Consider the following 24111-nt stretch of genomic DNA (forward strand, 5'->3'; position numbering starts at 1 on the left):
TGACTCAACTGGCGCTGCTGCCGCTCGAGGCGCTGTGACTGACTGAGGAGAGGGAGAAGGAGAGGGGCGACGACCGCTGTCCGTACCTTCCCTCCCGCTTTCCTCAGTCTGCCCCCTGACCTGCCCCACGGAGATCTCGCTTTCTCTGGGCTTCCTTCACCCCCCTCCCCCCCCCCTCCCCGTTAAGTTTCTTTGGACACTTGTTGGAAACCGCTGGGATGGGCGGCCTCGGTGCCCCGCCCTGGGCCCAGCATGGTGGGGGAAGGAAGTAGCCTGGGTAAGTGGGGGTGGGGGCGGTTCCCTAGTCGACCTCCCCCACCCACCCCCACCCCCGGCACCTAAGCTGACACCGTGCCTCCAGCTGGGGGCGAGGGCGGGGGGGGGGGGGGGAAGAAGGGAAAGAGGAGCGGCAGGTACCTCCGAGCCGCGTGTGCGCGTGCGCACAGTACTGCCCCTGAGGATGCTCCCGCTTTACTGGTGACGTATGCGGTACCCCCTCTGTCCTATGTTATACGTAGGGGTCCTCACCCCAACACGTCCGGAAACACAGATTTACATTAAAATTTAGCGAAAGATGTTTATGAAAACCACAGGTAAAATGGTATGGAGGCTTCCCCCAACATATATGTTATCTTATCAGAATGTGAGCTCCCTGAGACCAGGCACAGGCTGCTTTTTAAAAGCAAGTGCTTAATAGGTGCTTTTTTCCGGTGACTCCTAAATAAATGCACAAGTCGGAGCTGAGATTAAGTGTTTAATACATGCCCTTTCCTTGAGTTATAATAAAAGTACAAGTCGGGGCTGAGCTTCACCTCATAAATCAAAACTTAAGTTGCACAAGATGCTGCTTCCGTGGGTTTCCCGCTAGAAGATGTGGGATGGAACCCTGGCTTTCTTAGTCTTTTGGGCAAGTAACATTTCCCTTCTGAATCAGAATTTTCTCATAAAAATGAGGGGATTAGTTTAGGGGTCTAGAACCTATAGGATCTCCTAAGATTCTCCTGCTAAGAATGGTTTTTGCATTTTTAAATAAGAGACTTGCTGCATTTAAAAATGTACAAGCTATTTTTAGCTCTCTTGGCAGGTAGAATTTGGCATTCTGGCCTTAGTTTGCTGACCTTTTGCTCTAGATGATCAACCCAGCATGCATGTGCTAGCCATGGGCAAAATCGATGCTCAGTAAATGCCTTGTTAACTGGAGGATTGTGCCCCCAGCTTATGGGAGGAAAGGATAGAGAGATACAAGAGGTGCCCTCAGAGAATACAGAGTAATTGGAGACCTGACTGACAGCTGGGCAACTTCTGTAAGAAAATGTGCCAGGCTGGGGTACTGAAATAATCAGATTGCTTCTGTATCATCTTTTAATTGATCCTATGTATGACTAATATAGTTTATCCCATAACTGTCTTAATTCATGGTTCTTTTCTCTGAACTTCAGAAATTCAGCAGTCCTGAAATGAATTAAGTTTAAAAATCCAGTTTTCTTGCTTATCACTTCTATTCTTGCCTCAAGGAAATCGGCTCTCCTTGGGGGCATGCAGGAGTTTGGTGGTATATGGATATATCACCAAGCTATCTTTCAAGAATGTCTGGTTTGCTATCCAAAGAAGTCTTGTCCACTGTATCTAATCTTTCAAGTGGACTCAAACAACAAACATCCCTTAGTCACGGGAAGGGAAGGAGGGGGTCGTTGTTAGCCCCTCATTTCCAATTTCCAACCAATCATATTCCCCCATGCCTCAGCTCTGTAAGCAATTGTACTGATTCATGTTTCCCCGCTTACAAAGTCCTGTTCTTTGTTTTGTACTCCCCACAAACCTATAAAAGAGAACCATTTCCCACGTTTGGAGGAGGAGTCTTAGCTTTGTTGAGGAAGCTGAGATCCCATTTATTGGTAAATTTGTACTTTACTAATAAACATACTCAGAAATTTGTGCCTCGGTTTACCTTATTTTAATTGTTAAAGTACTAACCCTAAAAGCAATAGGAGTTAAGAAAAGGGAGTGAGCTTTGATTACCCTGTGTGAATAAGAGAGTAGTCAAAGAAGGCTGTGTTGGCTGGATGGGTAGAATTTGACTAAGCAGAGGGAAGTAAAAGTATTTAGAACCTTGTGAGCAAAGGTAGAGTGGCAAGAACAATGGGTAAAGACTTGACAGGAACAGAGGGTACATGTAGGGGAAGTAGTTAATAAAACTGGATAGGGATACATTTTTGAGGGTCTCAGCTAAGCAGAAGAATTTGCATTTGAGTTGGCAATAGGAAACCAGTATAGGATTGTGAGCATGGGGGTGACTTGAAAAATGCAATTTTTAAGGAAGATCTTCCACTAAATCCTCATGTCTTGGTTGTGGGTTCCTTCAGGCTGTGTCAATGAAATTTAGATTTTGGGAGTCTCTCTCAAACCAGAAAGATTCTGAATACTGACCTTGTGACTGGTTGTTCTCAGGGCACTAGTCCTGCAGAAGTTTGGAGAAGCTTATTACCAGGTTGATCAAAGGTAGATGTATGCTAGAAGCCTGGCTAGGGAGGCGGTTGTTAAAATGTGTGAACATTTATACCTCAACTTGATTGTTGATTGCCTGGACTTAAGAAAGGGATACAGATAATCTTGGTAATTCAGATTAAGTGTCAAGATTAATATATGTTTGGCTAAAATTCCAAAAAAGGAAAATAATAAATGTTGGAGAAGCTGTTGAAAAATTGGAACACTAATGCATTGTTGGTGGAGCTGTGAACTGATCCAACCATTCTGGAGAGCAATTTGGAATTATGCCCAAAGGGCAATAAATCTGTGCATACCCTTTGACCCAGCAATACCACTTTTGGGTCTTTTCCCCAAAGAAATCATGGAAAGGGGAAAGGGACCCACGTGTACAAAAATATTTATAGCTGCTCTTTATGTGGTGGCAAGGAATTGGAATTTGAGGGGATGCCCATCATTTGGGGAATGGCTGGACAAGTTGTGGTATATGAATACAATGGAATACTATTGTGCTGTAAGAAACGATGAGCAGGAGGAGTTCAGAGAAACCTGGAGGGTCTTGCGTGGGCTGATGATGAGTGAGATGAGCAGAACCAGAAGAACATTGTACACAGTATCATCAACATTGAGTGTCGATCTACTGTGATGGACTATATTCTTCTCACCAATGCAATGGTACAGAAGAGTTCCAGGGAACTCATGATAGAAGAGGATCTCCAAATACAGGGAAAAAAAAAAAAGAACTGTGGAGTAGATGCTGAATGAACCATACTATTTCTTTTGTTTTTGGTGCTGATGTTTTTCTATTTTGAGGTTTGTCGTCATTGCTCTGATTTTTCTCTTATAACATGACTAATGCAGAAATATGTTTAATAAAACCCATATCAGATTACCTGCTCTCTAGGGGAGGGGGGAGAGAGGGGAGGGAGGGAGAAAAATCTGAAATTGGAAAGCTTGTATAAACAAAAGTTGAGAACTATCTTTACATGTAACGGGGAAAAAACACTTTATTAATAATAAAAAAGATTAATATCTGTGATATTAATGAAATCCCAGTTTGGAGTTGAATGGATTCAAAGCAGGAAGAGGCTCTTGAGGGAGAGACCAGATAGGATATTGTTGCAGTAATCCATGTGGAAAGTTGAAGAGGGCCTAGGCTAGAATGCTGGCAGTGGGAATGGAGGGGAGCCCTGTAAAACTTCAAACAGCTTGGAAGATTGTCACTAGTTACATGTTTTTCATTCATTTCATTTCACTCATTTTTAAATCCAAAGATTTTATTGTTTTTATTTTATTTTTTTATTTTTAGTAAGGCAATTGGGGTTAAGTGACTTGCCCAGGGTCACATAGCTAATAAGTGTTAAGTGTCTGAGGCCAGATTTGAACTCCTGACTCCAGGGCCAGTGCTCTATCCACTGCACTACCTAGCTGCCCAAATCCAAAGATTTTAAATGATTTTTCTTGAATTTAACTCCTCTAATAAAGTATCTTTATCATTTGCAAATTGAGTAGAACATTCCTGAGATGTGCATTGGAGAGCCTGTGTGAATCATTTTCAGTAGAGGTAGACTCTGGACCTAAACCTTATTTTTAAAATGGATATGCTCAAAACGACATGCAGTTAAGCAAAATGTGTGCTTTTTAAAAATGGCCGAGAAACTTAAATTAAGAACAAAACACACCCACACTTAGTATGGGGAAATTTTCTTCATTTTTAATTTACAGCAGAAAGAATATAAAGCATTCAGAAAACATTTTCCATATTTTAAGGGCAATTCAAAACATTTTGCATGGTTCCAGCAGCTGAGTTCTTCAACAGATCCATTGATTCAGTGATGCTTTACATGCACAATTACAAAAATAAAACTTACAAAAAGGAGACATCTAGACTAGTTTTACATGCAAGTCTTGGGGACCCCCCGTTGGGCGCCAACTACTGTGTGGAACTGCCATAAGCGACCGTGCAACCATAGAGGGGGTTCATGTTATAGTCTTTATTTCGTTCACACAGTACAGCTGATTTCAAATGTGTAATAATAGCAATTAAATTTTCAGGAGACAGAATAATATTAGCTATTAATTTTTATAATGAAATCCTACTCCTGGCACTTGGGAATTCAGATTATCCAAGAAAGCTGCGCTTACCTATCATCTTATACTCAAAACTATGATCCACAACCAAGAAAAGGGCGATCAGAAATGCATTATTTCAGTGGAAGTGCATTTTTAACTAACTCAGTGGTCAATGTTATATAGGTGGGTTATTCAGTAGGCATTAAACCTACTTTCTCTTCCCTTCACGAAGACCCTCTGAGTTGGAAGAGTAACATTAAGTATTTCTATATCTTACTGAGTCTTCTATCTTGCCCATCTAATAATGTATGTGAAACTTTTTTTTTGTAGAAATGTGAGGGTTAAAACAAATCCACTGAGGTCATTACTCTTGTTAAAAAGATCCATTCTTTTCATTATAACAAATGGAATAAACATGTCCAAATTCTTTCAGTTTTAATACAGGACATTTCGAAAGATCTGGCCTTCACATTCTATTCCCATTTGTGTGTGCAATTATGTATATGTGTATATGAGTGTATAATACTCAGTGTTCTCCTACAGGCCCAATTTTGTAAAATAATAGATATTTTGGGACTGCAACAGCTGCAGCATGAGCCACACACTTAAAAAAAATTGAGTTAGGTCAGTTTACAAATGTACAGGTGGCTGTTCGTTGTGGGACTGTCACTGTTGTCAGAGCTGATCACGAGCAGTAAGACATATACTGTACAGTAATTCAAGGTTGGCAGTGAAAGGAAGTAATTAAAAAACAAGTACAATTATAGAAAAGGCACCAAGAGCACTGACCCCAGTTTTTACCCCAATCCTTTTGTATATACCTTCCTTCCAAAGACACCAGTTTAAAAGCTTCTTATTTGTGAATATTTTTAGGCTTCACAACAAGCCTTGCATTTTAACTTACAGTTGATGGCCAAAATCAAGTAAGAACAAAACTAATTGTCATAAACTTTACACCAACTAATATTCAGACTTAGCTTGGAAATTTTAAACTGGTATCAGCAAATACTAACTTACCCTCTCTTAATTTAACATTAGTAGTTTCTATTTTTTTTAAAGTATCTGATTTCTTTGGCTCCTCATTATGTGGAAATAGTAATATACCATGACACCCCTACAAGACCAGTTTGCATCATTTTAATTATATTTTTTAATTTTTGTGCAATTTTTATTACATTTTCTGACTTCCAGCAGGAGATATGAAAATGTGAAACATATTTTTCTACTTTCAGACTATTTCTTTTTTTTTTTTCAGTTTATGTTCATTCTAAGTGTTCTTTATTGGAGTGAGTGGATGGTGTTAAGCTATATACTGGTTTTTCTTATGATTATCTGCTTTGCAAAATTAACTTAATTTTCTTAAGCAATTATTAGCATTCACATTACTTGGCACCATTGGCAAAAAAAGTTAAAATAAAATTAAATAAACTCCTGGTAGCCAAAATTAAATGTAAACATATCCTTTTTTTTTTTTTTTTTAGTAATGTTACTCTGCCTTTTTTCCTAAGTCTAAATACAGTAGCTCTTTTTTTTTTTGCAGTTTAGTCATGCTTTAGCAAAATGTTCTTCTAAAGAACATTTAAAATAAAGTACTCTTATAGTGAAATAAAGTTTTTTGTTTCATTTTACAGACCATAGCCACTAATGCTTTGCTTTTTTTCATTTCTTTTTTTCTTGAATTCATGCACATATCTCTTTGTTTTAATATATACAATATGTACAAACAATACATCCACACTTTTCTCGCTCATTCAGACAAAACTATACAAATAATAATTTTATCTTGCCATGTTATTGACCCTTTGTGAATAAAATATTTAGTAATTAATCAATATAATCCCTTTCAAATAGTATTTCTCATTTTCCATTTCTACCTTCTATATATACAGAAACTGCTCAGTTTTGATGAAGTATCGCCAAAATATGGAATTTACTGGCCAGAACGCAGCACCACACTGATCTTTTAAGTGGCATAATGTCCAGGCAATGTTTATGGTTCCTCAGAATGACTAAGAATTTCCAAGGTTACTAAAAAAAAAAAGCTACATGCTTTACTAATTATTCTACATAACTTTCATCTCCATGAAAGTAAGGCAAAAAATAAAGTGCTGGACATGAGAAAAGGACATGATGACTGATATACTTTGCAGGTTCTAGGAAAAAACCACACACACACATGAAAGAAACTTCCAAACTTTTCCTCAGCTGTACTTCCTTATTTCCCATGCATTACCCGTTTGCTTCGCACATCCACCCCTCTGCAAATTTCCACAAGACATTAAAAACCTGCAGATTTAAAAAGTTGCATTAAGTGTGCTGTAGAGAGATAAAAAATAAAATAAACAGACAGAAGAGCAAAGGAAATGAGAACACACGGACCCAATAAAGATTTGTACGATCTAAGCCCTCCACCGAGAATCCCAAAGATTCAGCTTCTTGGAAATGATTGACAGGTGCAGGAATAGCATTTTCTCTGTTGCTCGTGCATTCCCACCTTTTCTTAACTATATTTTTGGTATAATATTTGTCCAGTTCCACACGATGTTTGAATACAGCCCTAGATGAGGATAACCGTTTCTTTCTGAGAGAAGGAAGCCTCTCACAGATTCCTCCTGGTGTCTTGTTCTCCCATGATCCAACAGAAGATTGAGTTCCAAGATGTCTTGCTGAACAAATTAAAAGTTGTCCATGAAAGTGCAAATGCAATGACCAAAACATTACTGTTAAAATCCTGCAGTTGAGCTTCCGAAAACTGCAGTGGGTTTTGTTTTGTTTTGTTTTGTTTTGTTGTTGTTGCATGTCTCTGCTAAAAACAGAAAATGAAAACAGTCTGAAAAGCAATGTCACATTGCTACGGGATGCTGCTGCTGCTGCTGCGGGTCTTCAAGTTCCTTGGCCTTTTTCAATTCTTTCACTCTGAAAAAACAAGAGACTGCTTTGTAGTGTCACTGCTTCCAAAGGAAGACTCTCCTAACCATCCCTTCTATTATGAAGCACACCCCAAGGCATGGCAGAGAGTCAATGGCAAAAAAAGAAACAAAAACAAACCAAAAAAAGCGTTTGTTAGAGACTTGGGAGACACAGGGGACCTCTGACCTGCTAGAAAGTAAGAAAAAGACCCTGAGAAGGAAGAAATGTTTCGAAGGCTAATTAATGATTCTATGGTTATGAATACTCTTCCTTTCATTCAGTGCTGCTTTGATTTCACGTTCTAGGAACACAACAAAACCCAGGTTCCATTATTACATCAGATAGGAGGGTAATATGTTGAAACTGGAAAAACAGAACCAGCAGCTCTTCCAACTGGTTTGATTTACCAACATCAATGCCTCAAAATCCCATGAAATTGTCCTATTTAGTTACAGAATTGAATAGACGCAATTTATTCAGCTTTTATGTACATAGGTACTGAACTAATCTTCACTGATGGAATTTTTCTGATTTTGTTGACATCTTGAGCCTGGTCACATAATTGCATGGTCTCATTTTTTGGTGTTTATTATAGATAAACATCACTTAGCACAGTGGTTTGCATATATCAGGGCTTTAATAAAATTGAATGGAATTGTGTTTTGGTTTAAGCATATATAACCTTACAGTGCTGTTTTACCTGTAACAGATGGATTCTCTAAGTTTTTACAAAAACAATTTTTTTTTTCAGATGGAATATTTTTAATACAGAAGTGTTATTGAAAGAAATTCTTTTGTAAAGGTAAAGATTCCTTTTGAAATTTGCATTGGTAACCCCTAATTTACCACTCTGCAATTACTGCTCTGGGCCTCAGTTTACTCATCCATAAATGGGGTTGGATTAGATGATTTCTAATGTCCTTTCCAGCTCTAAGCTTTGATTCTAAGTTTGGATTTTTGTGCATATGGTTTTCTTGAAATGGGGATATAGCTAAATGGAAAAAATGGAGGAAAAGCTGAGATTCTGTTAATTAGTAGGATCTTTTCTTTTCCATGATCTGTTAGCTTTTATTATTCTACTGTTTTCTCATACTTAAAGATACCTTAATCATTTCTTCCAAAGCTCACAGACAAGTAACAACAAAACAGAGCAGTACCAGAGTAATTGTCTTCAAGTAATAAATGTTTTTTAAAAGTAAGTTAACTGAATTTTGAATTTTATAAATGCAATCATTTAAAATACACAGGAAAGCTCACCATTTAGAAAGAATAATTATATAATTAATCCTTCATAAGGCGAATAATCCTGTAATTTGGCAGTTTTACAAATCTTTTTTTTTAATACCAGGTTTCCTTAGAGGATAGAGTAGAGTAGAGTAGAGGATAACTGTACAGAGATTATTTATCAGAAATGTACCAGAATTTTAAAGTAACACTTTATATTTCTTGTTTCTTTACAATTTAAACAGCATAGAAATAGTTTTTTCAGACTTGTGGTTAATCAAAGAAAGGAAAGGAAACAGAGAGTAGAAAAGGAAGAAAATACTAGCAGTATGATCCTATAATCTACATTGGGACTTTGTGTGTGGATTTTAAAAATATGTCTGAATGCCGGGTTTTTCCAAGAGAAAATACTATTTAGAAACATATCTTAGTCTGTCTTGCTAAAATCCTCATCCTAGTATAGGCTCCTAAAGGGTGTCAGTAGGCACTGAATCTGACAGGTCCCATCAAATCAGAGAGGTTCAGGATAATCCCAACAGAGCATGACTGTTATCAGAGGACCAGTTTAGAAGGTGTTTGGCCCCAAATACCCTCCAGTAAAACACAGCAGGATTGTAATCTGTATCTGTGGACAAAGTATCCACATTGATAAGATTGTAAATCCTTAAGTACTGAAATAGAGTTAAATAAATAAATGGAAGACTTGGATTTGCCTAGTACAAGAACACCCTACACATCCTGCTCAGATTTTGAAACTGGTGACTACCGAGTTCTTTGGAAATCACAGGATATTTAATTTGGTTTGTGACTTGTGATCTCACATTTGTATAACTCTTAAAGCTGTATAAAATGCTTCATTGTAACCATCCTGGGAGGTAGTACATATACTGACTCCATTATTACAGATGAAGAAACTGAGGCTTAGGGAGGGTGACTCATAGTCACACATTGAGTAAATGTCATAACCAGAATTCAAATCCAGGTCTCCTGGTTCCAAGTGCAGTGGCCTTTCCACCATGCCACACTCCTTTCCCAACAGAGGGGTAGACTGGATAAGGAACTACAAAGCAAAGACATTATGAAAATTTACAACAGGGCTGTGATATTTTGGCTTCCCTCACGTACCTCTAAATTGGCTAATCGGGGAATCTTCTCTAGGTGACTTTGGAAAAGTGGATTGTTAGAATAGGTGCTATAGAATGAAAAAAATTTGGTCCTTTTCTATCCCATATTTTTTTTTTCTAAAATATTTTGAGTTATAGTTTTATGAGTAACAGAGTAAATTTTTTGAATTATCTTTAAAAACTGTTCAACTTATTCCTAAAGTAGTTTAGAACATTTGATCCTTGGCCTACATCTAAAGAGTTGTTCTGGATGTAGGTGAAGCTAAAATAGGTTTCAAGGGACTTTAGGAAGAGTAACTATGTTAACATAGGGTATTGACTAAATTTACCAAAGTCTTTAGATTTCCAATAGGCATTTATAACTCAAACTACATTTTCTTAAAGAGCTCACTAAACAGGAGCTTAATTTTGGTCTAAGTTTTTACATATTGCTGTTTTTGGTTTTCTCTAGTGATGTGTCCATATGACATCAAAACAACCAGCCAATTAGATGGGGAAATGTCAGTCAAAGTGCACCAAATAGACAAAAACAAAATTTTGCCTAGATTTTTCTACTTTGTAACTAATCATCTAAATGTTCCAGCGGGAAATTACCACTGTAAATAGGCTTGTTATGGGCCAATGCCCCTTATGAAAGACTTATTAACGCGCCAGATGTCCCAATTCATTTACAGAAATAGAGCCCATTGTGGTTTAAACAACTGCATTCCAGCAGACATTGTCAAAACAGAACCAACAGTACTCCTGTGTAATGTAGCCTTCCTCAAGATCTTGAACATTACAATAAAATAGTAGTCTCTGCAGGTACATGGCAATGTACAGGTTAAAGACAACATGGGTTACTTTTCTGAACTGTACTATTGCAAACAGCATAACAGCTGAACCAGGCATGAGAGCCTACCCTTTGTAAGCTTTTTGACCCTTGCCCCATCATGCCAGCTTTGAGTTGAGGTGATGGCTTAGGACAGCAAGACTTTTGTAGCTGTAACCATTTTCTCAAACTTCTCAAGTGTTCTAAACTTGAAAATGATCACGCCATTGGCATTTTGTCACAGTCTCATCCGACAATGTTGCATCATAATGTACTGAGGTGATGTAGTAAGCAACAGCACTGAAAGCCAGCAAAAAGCCCACGTGGTGTTACTTCCGTCAGACGTCCAATGATACTTATGAACAAATGGAGAAGGCCCAGTTAAGAAACTTGGAGCAAACAATGGCTTCATGGTTTAAGCATAAGGCAAAGCTGCTTCATTATATCTACTCAGTAATGCTCAGCCAGAGAAATGTTTAATGAGTCAGTGAGTTTCAGCAGATAGGTTCTCGCAATGCTGGACGTCAGTATATGTAGGGCAGCCATACGTGGCTTTCTGGTCAGTTACCTTTGCTCTTAGAGCTGAAATGGCTTGTGGGAAATTTAGGAAAAGGGAGATCTTGCCATTTTCCAGAAATCTCATTTGGGTTGCAAAAAAAAGACAGAAAGGCCCAATAAGAATGACACCCCAGAGCATGCTGTCTGCAATTTAACACACACCTCTGTGTTCCAAAAATATTCAGTCCCTGCAAGAGGTAAGCGAAACAAAATTACTTTGGAGATCTTAATTGCACCCATGATGACACATCCCACATTCAATTCTTGCTCTTTATTCAGTAAGTTGGGCCACTGAGAATCTGTTAATGTGCCTCTTGTTATATCCCAAATGTAACTATGGGAAAAATGGTGACATAACTGATATGTCAGCTTAGAATACTGTTTACTCGTCTCATTGCGTATTTTTACGGGTATTGTTAAGAAACTGTCACAGAGAGAAATGGATGCATAAGTTAAATGGGTTTGGGGAATGCCTTCCTGAGGATGTTTCAGATGGTTTCTCTGACTAGGTTGAGTGCAGAAGTAAATACTTACCATAGTGGATGGCAGCATCTGGCATAGATAGATACATTTTCAGAACCAAGGTCAAACACAGGGAAAGCTTTGGTGTTTTTAAAACCACGATCAAAATGCATTTCAATCTCCACCCCGCCCCCTGCTGCAACCTGTTGCTGGTACTTGCTGTGTATGGTCCTTTTGGAATTTTGGACCCACCTTTGTTGAAAATCCATCAGGATAACTAGGCTAACAGTTCACAGGGTTGGTTCAAATAATCCTGTAATCCCTGTTGCTAAAATATTAAGGGAAGACAGGAACTGGTTTGGTAATTGCTTTTCAGAAAAAGTGGTCTTTAAGGTTGTTTTCCTGTAAGTACTTGCTAATACCAGAGAAATTTCTGAAGGGATATGTGTTGGAAGGAAAAGGAATAGGGAAATGATTTCTCTCTCTAAAAAAGGAGAGATGATTATTTTTCCAGGCCAACTGCAGCCTCAATACGTTCAGGATAAAGATGGCTGTGTAATGTAGCTTATTTACTATTATTTCCCCCACTAGAAGGGGAATCTTATTTCTTCCTGCTATGGGTCTCTGAATTAGTGACTTTTAAAAAATTGGAATAAGGTACCTAAAATTTAACTAAGTGGTCTCATAGACATCTACAATCCCTTTAGGTAACTCTTGCCCCAATCCTATACTTCCTGCTTAAAAGAATTTACTTAATTTAGCATAATTTCTAAGATAAACTTAAAAAAACCCTAACAATAAAGTTCAATTCTTAATTTATCAGTTTAGCCTCTAAATCAGATATTAATAAAAAATCGTTTCCCTATTAGAAACCTAATTTTGAGTCACTGGTTAATTAATTTGGAAACTGAGCCATTGAAAGGGAAGGCTGAGTAAAATAGGGCCAGACTAGAAAGTATTTGTTGTGTTTTCTTAACCTTCCCATCTGAAGACTAAAGACTTAGGATGAAAATAGGATTCTTTTCTGGAGGTTCCATGCTTTTAAACTTAGCCTTCTTGGAGCTATGGTGGTGGGCATTCTGATGATGGTCAGGGACTATCTTTTATAGGTAGGTTCTGTCAACAGCACAGTCTGAAATGGTCTGTCAGTCAAATACTCTGACATTGCATCTTTCATATTATTTTTCAGTTTGTCAAAATTCTATTTCTAGTAATAGGCAGATTTTACAAACTCTATTTTCAGATGAAAACTCCAGAGATATGAATCCTTGACACAGAATGCCCTGCCTACAACTGTAGTTCTGACCTGGGAACTGTTAGCAAGACCATCTAGCCTGCTGTGATCAAGGAGAGAGGAGATCTCAGTGGTAACCAGTCCAAGCCTTCAATGTAAGTTATTCCTCAACTTACGTGCTTAGGCGAAGATTACTATTCTAGAAGGTATCTGAATACTAAGATCTCCTCTACTCCTATCTATTAAACTACCTAAGGATTCCAAGGCATGATGCTATGAAACTCCAAGTTACCATGCATGAGTGTTTCTGGAACTCACAACAGAATGCAGCAGGCACTAAAGAAACTATGGAAGGATCTTTCATCGATATTGATAATCATATCTAGAATATTCATTCTTAAAGAGAGTTAACATACCAGAGACCAGCAAGCTTCAAAAATGCAAAGCAACCACTGTATTAAGATGCTGACTCCTCATAGCAGGCTATTTTAATTGCATGTACCATGCAAGATACAAGTTCTTGTTGGTATTCATTCAGTCGAATACTGGAGCATGCATGTCTTCTGTGTGTGTGTGTGTAGGATAGAACAACATGGGAGGGGGAAATATCACTTTTATTTTTCTTCTCTAATTTATAGTAAGCCCGCTTTTCTACACATAATCTGAAACATCCCAATTCTGAACTGATCTAAAATAGTCAACATAAGAGTTAATTTGTATGATTATAAACATATATAAAGTTCATATTTCTAAAAATAATTTCTCATATCCCAGTTATTCTGAATATCTAAATATATGAGGAGACTTTTGGGTATAAAGGGGAGGGCTAAAATAAATGCTTATCAGTACTGAACAGTTATCAATCAATTTCACAAAAGCTGTGGCTTGGGACTTCACTTCTCAAGAGACCCCAGAATTTATGTGATGACACCACTACTACACTCCCAGAAACAAAAATTTAACAACATTAAATTGACATTACTTGGACAGTTTGTTTATTTACCTGAAGTTCAGGAAAATATACTTTGGACGAAGTTTTAGTTCCCTCAGACCTTGTAGCATCTCAGTATGCCTAATTTAACTGAATTTTAGTCAGAATTTTGTGAACAAAGGAATGTAAATTACAAATTTAAAAATCTCAGATATATTTGGGTGTGGTGGCACTAGCTGTAATCTCTGCTCCTGGGGAAGGCCTGTATACTTCCAGCCTGGTTGAAATAGACCTTGTCTCAAAGGATTTATAAACTTAATGATAATTCCTGGGATGGGCAATAAGTTTATAAATGACTAGAGAAATGGCTTAATTTGAGGAAAGAAAAAAATGTAGCTAGTTGATAGAATTCCACTTTGATATTTTAAATCTTATCTGTTTCTCTGTAGGTAATAGGTAAGAATAATTTCATTTATCAAGTTAATCATGGGATCCTGGGCCTTGGGGCTGTAAGGGGCCTCAGGGGTGACCTACTGCAGGTAGGTAACTGAGGCCTAGTGGGGAAAGATGACCTGCCCAAGGAGTAAAACCAGTCTTCTAATGGGAAATGAAATGCAGGTCAACTTTTGTTGACCTCTACTAAGTATTTAATAAAATTCATGTCACATCATATTCATTTACCTCGCTGAGCACCCTTAGAAAAAAGACTCTGCATTGCCATCCAGCATTTCAGGAACATTGGTGATAGTGACTTTGAAACAATTGCCCCTTCTCTCCATAACTAATCCTGTCTATTACATAGTTCGTTAAAAATAGAAACTTTATTGGTGTTTATCCTCCTTGGTTCAGTGTAGGAATTCGGTTATGTGGGGCATAGTTAGTCAACTTTTTCATATGTGATATTCACTTAGTTCAGTTTTTTGATTTAAAGGCTGGAGGTTTAGTTCATTTTTGACTTTGTAAACAAGAAAAGGCAGCTAAGTTAGGTGTATTGACTCACCTCAAATGGCAGAGAAAGGAGACATTTAGAAAATGCAACTTGATAAGCCATCGAATGGGGAGGACTTATTTTGGCCAGAATAATTCTGAATAATAAGTCAACAGAAAAATGACCTAGTTGCCCCAAAGTAACTTCTTGCTTTAGAGGTTCCTGAGAAATTACTAGGTTTACTAAATATGTTCAGGTGACAATTAAAGTTATCATAACAAAATATTACTCTCTTAGTGCTTTTTATTCCTTTTCTTTTGTTTTAGTGCAGACCCATTCAAGTTCCAAACTGGTAACATCAGCCATTTTTATACTGAAGGTTCCTCCCACCACTTTCTAAGCATGCCCAGCAGTGGCTTCAGAAAGAAGGTCCTACATATGTTTTCATGCATTTATAATTATCTACTGCATGTGATTTTTTTTCCTGTTGTATAAAACAGCAGTGTTAGTCATTGCAGTAGGGTTAGTTGTTATTTGATCTCATTTCATATAATTAATTGATGTGAAACTTACTAGCATACCTAGGCTGCAGCCCCATGCAAGCAAGCAGAAAGCAAAGTATTTAAAATGGAAGAGAGAAACTGGCTAGCAGGCAGCTAAACTCACCCTTTTGTACAGCCTATGGTCCGCCAGAGGGCTTTAGACAGTAAAACAATACCAAACAGCTATTAGCATACAAATGTCATAACAGAAACCTTACAAATAGCTTTAGTTAGACAGAAGACCAATTGGCTTTGTTTTCTGGGGAGGAAAAAAGGGGAAATGGTGGCAGGAATGAGAATGAGGTGGAAATTCTTCAAGTGCTTTAAAAAAAAGCTGGATGAAATATGTTTTAGTCAGTGTACATTAGGGTTTAAGGAAAACGGAGCTAGCGGAATTCACTAGAAATAGGAAAGGACTACTGCTTCTTAAGGTCATGAAATTATTGAAGTCCTTCTGTCTTTTTCTTTTGTAGTGTCAGGTTGTTCTCTGGTTCAGGAAGAATTTTTTTTTTAACCAACTATCGACTAAAATATATGAAATGACTCTGTAACCAAGGAGGAACAAACATTTTAAATTCGACTTCCAATAATGGGTTTGATAGATTTTGGAGATTTCTCCAGATTTTAGGAATCATTATGAATGGGGCATGAGTATTGATTTTATTTGTATTTCATGGGCTGTTAAAATTGATTCCAATTTTTCTTGACTCTAAATAAGTAATATCTGGACCATTAAAAGAGTGGCACAAATTAAATTCCAGGAGCAGCATGAAATATGACAAACAACACAGGTTTGGGGATTATTTGAATGGCTTTCTCATGTCCCATTCTAAACAGAGAACAGACGTTTAGAACACAGAGCAGGTTATATTTACTTTCTCATGATAAATAGATTTCCTGTGACATTATTACAAGTTAAGGTGTGAACACAAAGGAGATAAAAACACTGTGGAATTCTTTCTTATTTGTATACGGAAAAGAATGGGGACTGAACCTGTGATTTCTTTGGTTTAAGCCTGGATGGCCTGGCTGAAGAAATTGCCTCCACCAATGAACATCAGTACCTTCTCTTCAATTTACAATCTTAGAGAGTTACCAGGGTAGGCGCTGAGAGAGTAATTCCCTTAGTCAGCATCACCCAGCCAGCATGGGTCAGAGGAAGGATTTGTACCCAGAACTTCCTAGATCTAAGACTGGCTCTCTAGTCACTATGACATCTTACCTTTCTAAAAAAAAAAAAAAAAGATAACTCTAAAAGCAGAGAGAGAGAGAGAAAGAAAGCAAGAAAGAGGGAAGGGGGGGGCGGCATTCTTCCTACAACTTTGGATGCAGCCTTTCCATTTTTAAAGCCACTATAGACCATAAAATGATCTATTAAAAGCTGGAAGAGGATTTTAGAGGCCATCAAGTCCAACTCTTTCATTTTACAGATAAGGAAACTGAGACTGAGAAAGGTTAAGTGACTTCCCAGGGGCACTGGGCTGTATTAAGTGACTGAGTCAAGATTTAAACTCAGGTCTTCCTGAATCCAAGCCCAGTACTCTTATTTACTCTACCATTTAATTTGTTTTCTGACATCAGAGTCACTCAACTTACTAAGGTCCAGGTCAAGGAGGTGGGGTTGGTAGAATGGAACCTGAATGAGGGACGTGATTAAATCTTGATTTGTGATCTTTAATGAAGAAGGATCAACTGTGCTGATTTTTTTTTTTTTAGTGAGGCAATTGGGGTTAAGTGACTTGCCCAGGGTCACACAGCTAGCAAGTGTCAAGTGTCTGAGGCCGGATTTGAACTCAGGTACTCCTGACTCCAAGGCCGGTGCTCTATCTACTGCGCCACCTAGCTGCCCCATCTATGCTGATTTTTAAGGGATAAAGATGGATTAAATGATGGGAAAGTGCAAATTCAGAACATGAAAATTCTGATTGTTGTATTAAAGTAATTTTTAAAAATTGCATCTGACTCAGATATTTAGTAGTCACATGCAAGAAGTGAGCATATAATTCTAAGATGCTTACTGCCTATTGAACCTCTCCCCCCATGCCTCAAGTGGATTGGCTACATTACAGGTAGCAACTATAAAGGGTCCAAACATGGAAGACCTTGGTATTTTCATTAAACAAAGAAAATATGTTATCCTTTTTGGTTAGGAATACCATTAAGAATGATATATCTGGGGTGGCTAGGTGGTGCAGTGGATAAAGCACCGGCCCTGGATTCAGGAGTACCTGAGTTCAAATCTGACCTCAGACACTTGACACTTACTAGCTGTGTGACTCTGGGCAAGTCACTTAACCCCCATTGCCCTGCAAAAAAAAGAATGCTATATCTATGGTATAATTATAAACTAATGAAATTTGTGTGTGTGTGTGTGGGGGATGTAACCAAAGTCTCTTTACTTTATGGTTACACTTAGTCTTAAGGTATGATTCTTTAAAAGATCATTTCTAGATTTTCTTCATTTCAGAGGATTGTCATTAGTGCCTTGTTATTTCTATTATTCTTTCATCTGGACGTCTCATATGTAACGATTGGAATGATGCCACCTGCTGGAGACTTACTGTAGAAGAGTTCCGCCCATGAAACGAAGGTCTTTGAGGGCAAGACCAGGAGTCTTTTCTTTGGCATCAGGAAGTGACGCGGACTAGTGGGAGGAGGAAGGAAGAGACTGGCGCTCACTCTCGCTCTCTTTCCTGAGGACACTGGTGGAGAGGGGAGCTAGAAATGTGCTCTCCCTTTAATAGATAGGAATCTAGGCCTTTTCTTCTCTCTTTACCAAACTCTTATTCTCCTTAATAAATGCTTAAAAGTCTAACTCTTGCTAAAGGTTATAATTTATTGGCGACCACTCATTAGATATTTTAGACAGTTTAGCTAGAATTTTAGCCCTTAACACATAACTCAATGTATCAATTATGCTATATAGAAAATAATAGGAAAAACCCCCAACCACTGAATGACAGAGAACAAATTTTACATTAATACATGTTAAGAAGAGACCTAAGTGCCTTCAGAAAGATTGACTTATAAACCATAGGAAAACCAAGATTCAGATATTCTGAGAAATACTTCTATGTGAGAAAAGCCGAATACACACCTATGCCTAAGATAGAGCCACTAAACTACTGATCTCAGATTGGTTCTAAGACATTAGTATCTATCAGGAATAAGACCTCAAAAGTAATATTATGTAAAGGAAGTAAAATGAAGCATTTCTTCTAGGTATAAACATATGCCTAGCCCTCAAGAAAGCTCTAGATTTGGAGAAATAAAAAGAAACTGCTATACAAGATGGGCTATTTATTCTCCCTGGTTTGTTGGGAGCACAGTAGCCCATTATACCAGTTTTCCTCCCAGTGGTTAAGAATGTTCTAATAATCCAAGCTGTGCTTCTTACCTCCCTGTTTGGTTTGATGTCGTTTCTCCCAGGCCCATCAGAAAATCAACTTTGACCAAGAGCAAATCAAACATTCTTTCCAGCAGAGGGCAACAGTACATCAACTATTTCACAGAAACTGTTCTATAATGGAAATCTTTAATGGAATCATTTCCTTGGAGATTTGAGAAATCCACCTGTTTTCTACTTTGGTGCACAGTTCAGAGAGTAAAATTAGTTTAGGTGTAAATGGAGGACATGAGCAGTGCAGAACAAAGGGTTAAATGGAAACTTTGAATCGTTAGTTTGGCTCAAGCAGAAAGCTCCTTATATCCAATACAAGCAGCAAAAGGCTATATATGACAAGTAGATTTTATTTTCCTACCTTTCAGTTATCACATTTCACTTATTCTTCCCTACTTTAGATGGTTCTGTTATTCCAGTCTTTTGGAAGATGTTTGTCTTAGTAATTTACTGGGATAATTAGCCTTGTGTCAATGCTGTAAGCTTGTTTGAGAAAGACTAAGTCTTTTGTTATTTTTGATGGGTAAAATATATACACGGGGACTAATGTACCTGTGGCGACAGCGGCGTAGAAACCTCATTATCTTACGAGCAGCTTGATCCTGCTTCTTGGTTAGCAGACTGCTCCTGGAAAAAAAAAAGCTCATATTACTGTCATAGAAAGCATACTGTCGAGTTATAAGGCTTGTTTAAAATAGGTCAGCATTAGTGCATAAAAGCACTAATTGTAAAATACTAATTGTAAAGTACTTCTCAATGCCTTGCACGTAGTAAGCACTCCATTAATGTTAACTATTTTTTTTTAAGTGAGGCAGTTGGGGTTAAGTGACTTGCCCAGGGTCACACAGCTAGTAAGTGTTAAGTGTCTGAGGCCGGATTTGAACTCAGGTACTCCTGACTCCAGGGCTGGTGCTCTATCCACTGCGCCACCTAGCTGCCCCAATGTTAACTATTTTTATTATTTTCTCATTGTATTGGAGGGTATAATTTCTCCTTTACAATGAAAATATATACATTATTCCATTTTTTTCCATTTTAAATGGTTTATATAAAACTGTATTTTAAATAGTTTGTTTTAAAATGTTTTAGTCTGTCATTTAACTGGAATTTGCTGAGGTGTGTGGTTCCTTAGGTTAAAAATGGATTTCCTCAAGTTTGAAATTCCTTTGTTTTTTCTGGTTCTTTAAAATATTAATCTGTTTTTTAGAAAATAGTCACAGTTTCTCAAGTTATCATTGGACTAATCAATAGTTTGTCTGTACTGGACATGTTACCAAAGTTTACTCAAACCCTAGAACGCAATATTTTATACTCCTATCTTTTCAGGCACAAACTTTGTTCCTGTCTTTCAGACTCCAACTCTGAAATCACAATATGGAGTCATCCAGATAATTTTGGAGACTGCACATGAGACCTACAGTCCACACACAATTACCTAAAAGTAGGAAATGAGCTTTGAATATAGCACAGGCCAGCTCAGGGCATTGGCTTCTTTACTCACTGGAGTCTGTGTCCCCTTCTGTTCAGTGATGGCACCTTCACAACTTTATTCAACCCACCTGAGCTTCTGTTGTACAATGGCAGCTGCTCGGCGACTTTGCTTTCTTTTGCCACATTCCTTGTAGCTCCGGTAGTACTGTTGGATCAGCACAGCAGCACGTCTGCTCTGCTGGAATTTTTTCTGCTCATAATAGCTTCGGAATTTGCTCTGGATAAGGATGGCAGCCTGTGTCATCTTTTTGTAAAGTGCATACTGCAGAGGAGACAAGAACAAGCTAAGTAGTAACAACAAGAGAAGTACAAGTTTTCCCATACTGATAGAGGAGCCTTGTTTCTTTGGAACATACTCTTAGTGAAAGGAGAAGCTCTCTTTTCATATTGCAATGTAGTCTTTTGGCAGTTCATCATTGCTACTAGAGATCTTTTCACCTACCTTTCCAAAAATGTAAAATGTAATACAAATTCCAGCTCAGGCAATGTACTGCTTTAATTGTGTTCTCCCTCCACAAATACCAAAATATTCTTTAATAGTATTTTTACACAGCAGCAGGCTTAAAGACTTGGGAATTTTTTTTAAAAAGAAATATGACACTTAGAAAAATCCTGGATGTTGGATAAGTTTATAAATCATTTGTGGAATTTAAACCAAACCTTTCCCATGTGCGTCCCATCTTATAAAACACATACAATCTGCTTTGTAATCAACACTTTGTTTCTAATTCTCTATCCATAGGGAACTTAATTGGCTGAGTCACAAGTTCCCAGATACAAGGATTATCATGAAACGCTGACACCTTCAATAAAGCTGTTTCCACCTGCAATGATTAATACCCCAAATAGCAAGATGATGGTGAAGCAATAAGGCAGGACAGCCTGGGAGATAATCACAGGAGATGGGGCCATAGGGATCCAGCATAGGAGCCAAACATTGGCCTTTTTCTCATCCTGCCTACTCGTGCCCACAAGGGAAAAGGCTAGGATATCCCAAGACTGGTGTTTTCTTCTCTTGAATGGCCACCTCTGAATATTCCCGAGTTCCCATTTTTTCAAGAAAGCCATGTCCAAAGCTCTTTTACCAAAAAGGACCTCTGCAGAAAGGCCATGATAATGCCCCTTTCCTACCAGAATACACTTTGCCACTGAAAGGAAAATAAATTTATATCCTGTAGTTAGACTCCTTCTGGAATTATGAGGTGAAATGGAAGGAAACTTTTTTTTTAAGAAATGTCGGAGAGAGAATTATTTTAAGAGGATCTTTTCCAACCCTAGCTATAACCTATGGTATACTCTCCTTGTTCAGTCTCTTTTAGTGAAGACCATTTTATACCCTAGAATTTATGCTATTCGGACCACACTTTGCTCCATATACTTTGTATTTTCAGAACCATAAGGGGCCCGTTAGGGTATTTATCTAATGAACTAATGAGGTAAACCCTTAATGGCTCACCTAGTTGATAATAATGGTCTCTTGTGTTCTGAGACTGGCTAATAAAACCTCCCTCCCACCCCTCTCTATTAAATCAAAAATCACTCCAACACAGTGAACACTCAGAAAGGCTGTTCACTGCTGTTAGGTGTCTCTGATGTAGGGTGGTATGAGCACACTATAGAGTCCTCCCTGGTATTGGATGCTGCTATCTTAGTTCATCTAAGGAACTACTTTGTCTGTAGCTGATAATGAGTGTGAAGTTTTTGATTCTGGTGGAATGGTTGGAAGCGTTATTTGTGTTTATTCGTTACCTTCAAGGCTATCCATGTCAGCTTGGGGGAGAAACAGAAAATACAAGATTAATGTTAGATCCGTGAATTATAAAGGAAAAAAAACAGAACCAATAAAGCTACCAACAAAAATTAATTTAACCTGACCCCATTAATGTCTAAGGTTGTAGACAGATTTCTCAGAGCATTTTTTTTGGGGTAGGGGTATCTAAAAAAGCTTATATTTTAAAATAAATGCTTTTGATGTCATTCCAGATGTCCAGCTTTGTGAGTGTCAGCTGCTCTATGCTGGTGAACCCACCTGCAACACAAGAAAGAATGCAGCCTCCATGCTGCTGAACTACAGGTACTGTGGTGTCAGCGTTTACACAATAAGCCTTCATTTCCTGGGATCATGAGCTCAGCTGGATATTGCCTGGGGAGGGTTTTGGTTTTTTTTTTTCTCCTTCTAACAAAGTCTTGGCCCTAGGACATGAGACTAAAGTAGCTCCTATTGGAAACTGAAGCCATGATTCATAACAAGAGAGCATAAAACCAAGTTTCTATGTCGATTTGTTATAAAACCTAGGATTTTTCTTTACCTAGAAATAAAGTAAAGACCTGACCAAACCACAGACCTATAAAATACTCTTCTCTCCACTAAATATACTGAATTTCACAAGAACTTGGAATCATAACTAAAAAATATTTTTGTATTTCAAACTACCTAGCTAATCATAAAAGGTCTGGTGTTTATGCAATTCAACAGATAACTTATTGAGTTTTAACTATGTGCTTCAAAGGTCACAGAGTAGTTTAAAAGGCAATTTTAAAATTAAAAAGCATTAAGTTCGTAGCTTAAAAAAAATTGGTATGGACTTCAGATAATCCAGGCTCTTGTATCATTTCTCAGGGACAAGTTAAAAATAAATTATGCCTCATGTGATCTAGAGTTAACTGTCTTCTTTTGGTTTAATAAGATGCCTTAACATTTCAAAGAGCACTAATTGATAATACAGGAAGGGTATCTTTTCTGTTTGGGAAAGGAGTTAAGTATGGCTAATTATACCTTCTCTTACGAATACTGTAGAGAGCTGGAAAAGGAACACAGATTTTGTGAGCAAAAGATGATCTATTTCCTGCCTGTCTATTTTCAGGTCTTCAGATATTTGGCAATGGAAGTTCTCTGATCTTAGTGACACGAGAGTTGAGTGGCTATAGTAACCACTTTTCTTGACTAGAATACATTCTCTCAGACTGAGTTGGAACATTCATTTTGGATGACTGTGTTTGTATTTTGGGATGTGAAGAAGGTCTCCATCATCAGAAAGGTTTTGTTTATCTTACAGAAAGGGTAGGAAAAAACAAATTACTAGAGAAGATTCAAAGGTTTATGGATAAGTTGATAGTGCTTACGATTCATACTATATAGTATTCAATTATTTATAGTATCATGTATATTATGTATCATATTATTATGTATGGTATTCAATCTGAACCATCCATCACTTGATTTATTTGAAACATCCATCATAATCCAGCAGATCATCAAATGAAGTAACAAATGTTTAGAGCTGGTACTCTACTCCATTTCCTTGTGGCTATTTTTTAGGCAAAAGGTCCTTGACGATAGAAATTAGATTTGATGGATTGATCGATTTGAAGGATCTAAAGCAGAACTTTGTATTCAGTTTAACTTAGGGTGACCTTTTTTGTGGAAAGGCATGATGCAGAGTTGAAAGGGCTTTTTCCTTTGGATGATTTGGAAGCTGGATTTTTAAAATCCATATTATTTAATATTCAGCTTACATCTTTTATCTAAGGAAACAAATGAAGGCAATTTAAGTTTTTTTGGTCATCAGTCTGTTCTTGTGAGGCTGCAGGCATTATTAGCCTCTATATTTAATGGAGTAACCAAGGATGCTTTTTAAAAACATATAAATCAGAGTTCAGAATTGTTTATAGGCAGTTATTTGCTTTTTTATTAGTGAGAGTTTATAAGCAAAATTAAAATATAAGTGCCTCTCTGTTGCTTCAAACAAAATTATACAATTTTTTAGTGTTAAGATGATGCTTCAAAGGAGGTGATTTTATTTTAAAAGGGTGATACATTTGGACTAAAATCCTTTTGAGACATAAGAGTTTGTCTAGAGATGGGTCATTTTTATTTCTTTCAGATATTTCTCCCTTGTTATCTATCAAGATAATACAAATGAAATATCTTTTATAAGT

At 37.5% G+C, this 24111-nt stretch overlaps 1 protein-coding gene across 22 annotated transcripts in view; it reads right to left on the minus strand.

Moving 5' to 3' along the window:
* Positions 1–4176: 4176 nt before the first annotated feature.
* Positions 4177–24111, minus strand: part of CAMTA1 (calmodulin binding transcription activator 1) — a 1311517-nt gene continuing 1291582 nt past the window's right edge. For 18 of the 22 annotated variants that reach the window (XM_043992683.1, XM_043992681.1, XM_043992676.1 and 15 more), the window contains 6 exons: positions 21922–21942; positions 20241–20434; positions 19234–19308; positions 15406–15436; positions 11347–11372; positions 4177–7473 (listed from right to left, as the gene is read on the minus strand). In XM_043992683.1, the coding sequence (XP_043848618.1) occupies positions 7401–7473; positions 11347–11372; positions 15406–15436; positions 19234–19308; positions 20241–20434; positions 21922–21942 (420 nt within the window). In that variant the 3' untranslated portion in view covers positions 4177–7400. The remainder of the gene's footprint in view (positions 7474–11346; positions 11373–15405; positions 15437–19233; positions 19309–20240; positions 20435–21921; positions 21943–24111) is intronic. The other 4 variants (XM_043992682.1, XM_043992678.1, XM_043992680.1 and 1 more) reach the window with 3 other exon arrangements.

Source organism: Dromiciops gliroides, chromosome 3 (genome assembly GCF_019393635.1).
Source record: "Dromiciops gliroides isolate mDroGli1 chromosome 3, mDroGli1.pri, whole genome shotgun sequence".
NCBI classification, from domain to species: Eukaryota; Metazoa; Chordata; class Mammalia; order Microbiotheria; family Microbiotheriidae; genus Dromiciops; species Dromiciops gliroides.